Source organism: Alosa alosa, chromosome 1 (assembly GCF_017589495.1).
Source record: "Alosa alosa isolate M-15738 ecotype Scorff River chromosome 1, AALO_Geno_1.1, whole genome shotgun sequence".
Taxonomy (NCBI): domain Eukaryota; kingdom Metazoa; phylum Chordata; class Actinopteri; order Clupeiformes; family Clupeidae; genus Alosa; species Alosa alosa.
Genome location: NC_063189.1, coordinates 45391671 through 45399170, shown reverse-complemented (window position 1 = coordinate 45399170; position 7500 = coordinate 45391671). Strand labels below are relative to the sequence as shown.

The 7500-nt window shown below is 50.5% G+C and overlaps 1 protein-coding gene across 1 annotated transcript in view; it reads left to right on the top strand.

The window, feature by feature from the left end:
- The window catches only part of LOC125296786 (PH domain leucine-rich repeat-containing protein phosphatase 1-like), a 60956-nt gene that overhangs the window by 33046 nt on the left and 20410 nt on the right, over positions 1-7500 (top strand). The window contains 3 exon segments of the mRNA XM_048246865.1: positions 1286-1411; positions 3730-3878; positions 7398-7500. The exon segment at positions 7398-7500 is cut by the window's right edge and continues 44 nt beyond it. Coding sequence (XP_048102822.1) covers positions 1286-1411; positions 3730-3878; positions 7398-7500 — 378 coding nt within the window.

The following is a 7500-nucleotide window of genomic DNA, read 5'->3' as shown; positions in this document are numbered from 1 at the left end:
GAGAGAGAGAGAGAGAGAGAGAGAGACGCTTAAGACTTGTCACTTTAGGTGCATCATGGAATGAAAAACATGATTAAGAAGTCCCCAGACTATTGAGCACACACGCACACTCTCTCACTCTCTCTCTCTCTCTCACTCACTCACTCACTCACTCACTCAGTCCTTAAGTCAGGTCAGCACATCAGTCTTCCACATGTCCTAAGGACAGCAGAGTAGGTCAGGCCATCTTACTCATGCCACTCATGTGTGCCATCGTCTGGCCCAATCATGTCCCTGTGGGACGCTCCGAGGTCCAGACACACACACACAGCAGGAGCAGGGGACAGACTTCAGACTCCAAGCCAATAGCGGAGTGCAGGGAAAAGCCTTTTTTTATTAAGAGTCTGCTCCGACGCTGAGACGGAGCTTTAAATAGCACACGCTGCCTGTCCTGCTGCGATGGGCATTAGCATCCCATGCGTTAGCATTGCATATTGTGTGCAAAGGACCACAGGCCCAGGGGCTTGCAGTAAGCTGAACTGTAGCGTTGCTTCTCTGCCTCCTGGAGGAAGATAAATGAGGCAGATATTTCTGGCGCTCTGTCATAGCACCTTCCCTCCTGGACAGAGCCCATCACCGACCTCAGCATGAACCAGTTGGAGCTGATCTGGGCAGTGAGGGGCAGCAATGAGGGGCAGCTGTACAGAGGATGCCTGTCTCTCCCTCCTCCAGTCATTATGGATTATTTATCATTTTCTGTCTGCCCTGCTTTTGTGTCTTGTCTCTGTTAAGCACTATTAGTGGTAGTAATAGTAGTAGGAGTGGTTCAAGAGGTGTAAAGGTACACAAGATATTAGAGTCAATACAGATATGTATGTACCGAATGCACCGAAGGCAGTCTTTAACTATAATCAACAGTAGGCTTGTTTGCGTTCCCACAGAGACATATTATATAACATGAGAAGATAAGATAAAACAACAACAGAAATATTAAGCAATATAAGAATAACAGACCATATGTCAGTTTAGTCCATTAACGTCAGAAACATTTGACACCTTTTCAAAATGCTATTCCCTTTGCACATCACCAATATTCTCAGGGAATTTTGGGCTAGCAGTACCTACAGGCTTACCGTACTAAAACTTAACCGAACCGTGACTTCAGAACACCAAACTGAAATTTTTGTGTACCATTACATCCCTAAGTGGTACTTGTATTTTTATACTGCTGCCATCCTTGTATAGGTTTGAATATGTTGCCATGCACACATACTGTATACTCTGTGTGTGTGTTTGTGTGTTTCAGGTGGAAGAGGTGAAGAAACACAACCACTGTTTGGCCTTCAGCTCAGCAGGCCCCCAGAGTCAGACCTACTACATCAGCTTTGACAGCTTCACCGAGCACCTACGCTGGCATAGACATGCAGCCAAGGTCTGTGTGTGTTTGTGCTTGTGTGTGTGTGGGTGTTGGTGTGGGTGTGTGTATGAGAGAGAGAATGAGATTGCAAGACGTTGTGTTGTGTGAAAAGAGAAATGGTGCTTATTGAAAGGGCGTCCAGTGCTTTACAACCCTCATTATGACTGAGGTTGCCTCTTTGAATGCTATAGTAGAGTCCCTGGCTTCAGTCATTGACCGTATTCTTTGTTGCAAAGCAGTGAGACAACTCATTATTTTACACAATATCCTCACTGTCTTACTTGCCCACAGATATGGCTCTGTGTTTTTTTTTTTTTTTTAAACTAACCAGCATGCTGACACATCCGTTTCCATGCTGAGGTCAGACAGACACACTGGAAAGTAGTGACTAACCATGTTGTTACTTAGTTACATGACCGCCTTAATCATCTCTTATCATAGACGCTAAAGTTAGTTTGGGTAGGAATTGAAAGAGTTAAGTAAGGGAACAGAAGTAGGACAAACTAAAGGAGAAAAACCAACATTTCCCCAGTCAACAAGCAAACTGTCACAGGCCTAACAGGGCATTGTATTGTACTGCATTGTAAGTGAAGCGTGTACGCGTGAGCCGAGTCCCCGGCCTGGGTCAGCCACCACTGCAGAGAGCAGATGAAGCATACACTCAGCCTGTCTCTTTGCTGCTCTCTCTCTCTTTGCTGCTCTCTCTCTCTCTCTCTCTTGCTCTCTCTTTCCCTCTCTCTCTCCTGGGGGCAGGGCACGTTTTGGAAAGAGCCTCTTTTTCTCGTCAAGCCCAACTAGGACAGAGGACAGACCTCCGAGCCTATTTTCTGCATTTTCCCAGAGACAACCTTGTGCAGTGCGGGTCCCCCTGGGAAACTCAGAATAGCAGCCGCAGCAGTAGCAGCAGCACTGAGAGACCGAGAGACCGAGAGAGAGAGCGAGAGAGAGACCCAGAGAGAGAGAGAGAGAGAGAGAGAGAGAGAGGGAGCGCGAGGCCTCGCTAAGTAAGAGTCATGGGCTGTTGAGTGTCCTGTGGGCCACACCGTGTTGTGGGTGTTGCTCTGCAGCTCAGTCTCCGCCTGGTTGGTGTCGGGTCCAGCTGGCCGTGTTGGTGCACCTGTCTGGCCAAACATCAGAGGGTCTCTGGCTCTTGAACGGAGCCGACCCCTACAGAGTATCAGACTCGTAGCGATCTCGACGAGATCCACCTCTTTCACGAGATCCACCTCTCCTCTCTCTCTCTCTCTCTCTCTCTCTCTCTCTCTCTCTATCCCTCTCTCTCTCTCTTCTTCTCTCTCCCTCCCTGGCCCTTGCATGCCCAGAGGCCTGAGCCCAAACGGATTGTATTACATTTCATTTCCTGCGTCCAACCCCAAACGGCAGGCTGGCAAATCCGATGCCCTTACCATCCGTGGGACAGACAAAAGGCCCTCTGGCTGAGGCGGCCAACGGCTGCAACTTGACACCGCCGGCCCGTCTCACGTTCCCACCGCCACAGACAGGCCGGTCCCAGGGCCACGCCTGCCCTGTCCCCTGGCCGCTGAGCTCACACCCTGTCCCCGCAACACAAAACAACAAAACACCAAAACAGAACACGCAGGTGAAGCACAGCACAGCACAGCACAGCACAGCACAGCACAGCACAGCACAGCACAGCACAGCACAGCACAGCACAGCACAGCACAGCACAGCACAGCACAGCACAGCACAGCACAGCACAGCGGGGGCATCCGCTCCACAGACACCTGATGCTCTAGCTGCAGGGAGAGAGTGTTGGAGGAGAGGGTGTTGGAGGAGAGGGTGTTGGAGGAGAGGGTGTTGGAGGAGAGGGTGTTGGAGGAGAGGGTGTTGGAGGAGAGGGTGTTGGAGGAGAGGGTGTTGGAGGAGAGAGTGTTTGAGGAGAGAGTGTTTGGTTGGCTTCTGCTTTGTTTGGCCTCACTTATGCAGCTCAGTTGCTGTCCAAGAGCATTGCCATTGTGTGTGGTTCTTGTGGCTGTTTTTATGTGTGCTATCTTTCTCTTTCTCTCTCTCTCTGTCTCCCTCCCTCTCTCTCTCTTTCTCTCCAGATTATGGTCTGTCTTAATGTGTTTAGTTTGAGGATGTAATACATGAGGATCTTATTATTTTAAGGTGTTTAAAAAGCTAAATAATGGTGTAATAAAACAAAGGATGAAATGCTTTATTGACATAACAAATAAGACAAGTATTGCCAAAGCAGTCCTACAAAGAATGAGGGAGATGAAATGGGGAGTAAGATATCCCAGTGTCTATGTGTAGACTGACGGACTTCATGTTCATCTGTCTGTCTGTCTGTGTCTGGCGCTCTGTCTCAGATGGTGTCTCAGAGGATCAGCTCAGTGGACCTGTCCTGCTGCAGTCTTGAGAAGCTGCCGCCCAACCTGCTCTACAGCCAGGACCTCACCCACCTTAACCTCAAACACAACTTCCTGCCCGCAGACCACACACTACAGCAGCTGCAGAGGTATGCCAGCCAGCTCAGCTCTATCTGTCTATTGAGCGCTCTATCTATCGCTCTATAGGATGGGTGCATATATGTGTGTGTACACTGGCATAGTGTTAGAAATGTCTTTGAGACTGTGTGTGTGTGTGTGTGTGTGTGTGTGTGTGTGTGTGTGTGTAAGAAGGATTGGCCGCATTCACCACATTTACCACATTTTGGGACCTGTGGTATGCTGAGCTGTCTTGGAACAGAGAGCTGCTATTTTCATCAGGGCAGGTTATTGTAGTCATGGGAGCGTGAGCTTGCATGTGTGCATGGTTGTAATCTTTGCATGTGTGTGGGGTAATGAAGACGTGTGAATAATAAATGGATGCAAGTGCATTTGTGTGTAAACATGCATGTGCACAGGTGAGTAAATATTGGTGTGTGTGTCTGTGGGTGTGTGTCTGTGGGTGTGTGTGTGTGGGTGTGTGTGTGTGTGTGTGTGTGTGTGTGTGTGTGTGTGTGTGTGTGTGTGTGTGTGTGTGCGCATGCGGTGCTGTGTGGGTGAGGTCACCTTGACTGCGCTCAGGAGTGTGACACAGAGGTGGCAGCAGCAGTGCTAGTGAACCGCTCTGCTCTGTCTGTCTCCCGCACTGCTGTGTCATCCTGCGGCCTTCCCATGAACCTCTGGGCCGCTCCCCTGGCCCTCTCTCTCTCTCTCTCTCTCTCTCTCTCTCTCTCTCTCTCCCTCTCTCTCTCTCTCTCTCTACATCATACTTTCAAACTTGGCGCTGGGCATAGGGCACGTCGCTTCTCTGCATCCATCTCTCTTAGTCCTCTTTCACATCCTCCTCTGAATCCACATTTGTCCCCTGAACATTCACAGGTGTCCTGGCCTGTTTGAATAGTTAAAGAGTGTGTGTGTCTGTGTCTGTGTGTGTGTGTGTGTGTGTGTGTGTGTGTGTGTGTGGAGAGGAGCACATGGCAGTGGCTTTGTGGACGGACTCAAAGCCACGGGTCTGTGCGGAGGCCTGTCTGGGGCCCCCGGCGGACCTCATTGAGTGGGCTCCTAGCCGTAGGCCCCTGGCTATTAGAGATCAGGCAGCGTGAAGGTGCGCCTATTGTGCGGGGGTGCATGTGCGTGCAAAAGGGCCGTGCCTTTTGTTCCCCCCCTGTGAACATTCCACCTCTCCCACAACCCAGACCTCTCTCTCCCTCTTTCTCTCATTTGCTCTGCCTTTTTCTCTCTTTCTCTCTCTCACTCACTCACACACATACTCTCTCTCTCTCTCTCTCTCTCTCTCTCGTTTTTTTCTTTCTCTGTCTCCCTCTCTTTCTCTTTCATGTGTAATGCTGTGTGCAGTCTCAGAAGTAGAAAAAGAGGCCGGATTGTCTTTATGGAAAAGGCACGAGTCTGATCTTACCTACCCAGCACGCTAGGAAGAGGGGCTTCAAAGCATTCTGGGAAACCTGGCAGCTCTCTCCCTCTTGTGTCTGTCATGAACCCCATCACCCCAGCAAGACACGCTGCCTTGATAAAGCTCCCATTATGGCTCCGGTCAGAGTATTGGAGAGCCTGGGTGATGTGTTATTGTATGTATAGCTTGTGTGTGTGTGTGTGTATGTATAGCATGTGTGTCTGTGTGTGTGCGCGCTTTTGGCGGCATGCCCTTTCCAAAACACTGGCTGAGAGAGCGTGATTGGGGGAGACAGGGAAGACCCGAGTCAGCAGATGTGTTGGTGTGATAGAGGAGGCCCCAGCCTGGCCTCTCTCTCTCTCTCTCTTTTCTTTCTTTCTTTCTTTCTTTCTTTCTTTCTTTCTTTCTTTCTTTCTGTCTCTCTCTCTCTCTCTCTCTTTTTTCTCTGCCTGCAGGCCCCTCACACCTCTCTCACCCTAATGAAATGACCACACTAATCAATAACTCCATGGCCTTGTTTCCTGCTCCTGCCATTCACATGATTAAGCTCTCACTTCGCCTGTGTGTGTGAGTTTGAGGTGAATCACGATCGGATCTGCCCCATAAGACTGATGACACGGTCATAGTATTTTCTTGGTCAGCGTGCGGGTGAAGCTTGACCTCTGCAGACCCCTTCTACAGAATCTCACCTAGGGCACCAGGGCACACTCACCTCTGACCCTCACTGACACTTCCCGTCTCTTCTTGGCGGTTGCCAGGGAGACACCATGGCAATGGAGTAAATATCACCTCGGCGTCAAGCTGCTCTCCGACCTTAAGAGCAGATTCCGGGTCTCTCCCGTGCTCTCTGCTACCCTATCGTGTCTGCCTGCCGGCCTGCTGCCAGTGCTGAAGCATAGCTGATCCCACAGCAGCCAGAGCCACCTGGTCCACAACCAGCTACTTATTAGCGTGTGCTAGCATAGATCTACAGCATGCACACACACACACACACACACACACACACACACACACACACACACACACACACACACACATACACACACACAAAAAGTCACACATAGCCAGAAAACACCGCTGATCACTGGTCAGCTGACGGAGCCAACTGGTCTGCAGGAGAACAGATACACACCCACACGCAGAAGCATACTCATTCACATGACCCACGGCTGAATTTTCATCAGCCACAGCAGCCACTGGGTCCACAGGGACTAGCAGTGAGCGTCTCCTAACCTACACGGATCCCAGAGCTCTGGTCCTAGCAGCGCCGCCAGCAGCGTGGCCTGATTTCATTTGGAAACAGAGGGCTACTCGTGCACGCGGGGATCGTCCTTGCACTGAAGGTCGCGCCATTTACTCTAAATGCCACAGCCCTCGGCTGTTTGAAGTGACAACAACGCCCCGCGAGCTCTTGCTTGTTTTTTCAATACCTCGTCACTCATTGTCATGGCGATTCTCGGGACGCCGTGTACTCACACAACACCCCCACCCTACCCTCGCTCGCTCGCTCACTCGCTCACTCTCACATCTCACGCGACAGGACGCAGCCACCCCTGAACAGAAGCCGCCGGCTTCAGACGCTACCGCACGAGCGAGCCTGCCGACAAGCCCGCGCCCGTCGCGTGATTGACATCTGGGTGTGAACAGGAAGTGGAGTGTGTGAGATTGCGGTTGTGGAGCCCCAGGGCGGAGCTTCTCTCTTCCGAGGCCAGTGCACTCGCAGGTGTTCACTCAACAATGCCAGGAATTGTCATGAGGCTGACTGTGGGATGGCTCGCTACCCATCTAAGGGATTTTACAGGTCTTTGTGGTTGATGGCATTCTCCACAAAACTTGATCATATCTCTACACAGTTTCACAATCGTATACTCACCATACTTATTATTATATAAATCTTACATTTATTCAGCTGGGCATGCACCGTCAGATGTGTGCAGTGCCACATGTCACATGAGATGTGCACTTGCTCATACTTAGGGTCAATGTGTGTATGACGAGACTCGCTTTGTGGGAATATCAGTTGCAACCAATGTGTCTTCTTTCACCCCTATGACTCAACGTGTAGCTCAGGCACAGAGCCTGTTATCATCACTCAGGAGCATAGAATCATTCTCTCTCTCTCTCTCTCTCTCTCTCTCAGGTTCACTCGATTACGGAGTCTCAACCTGTCCAATAACCACCTGGGCTCCTTCCCCCTGTCCATCTGCTCCATCTCCACGCTGACCGAGGTCAACCTCAGCTGC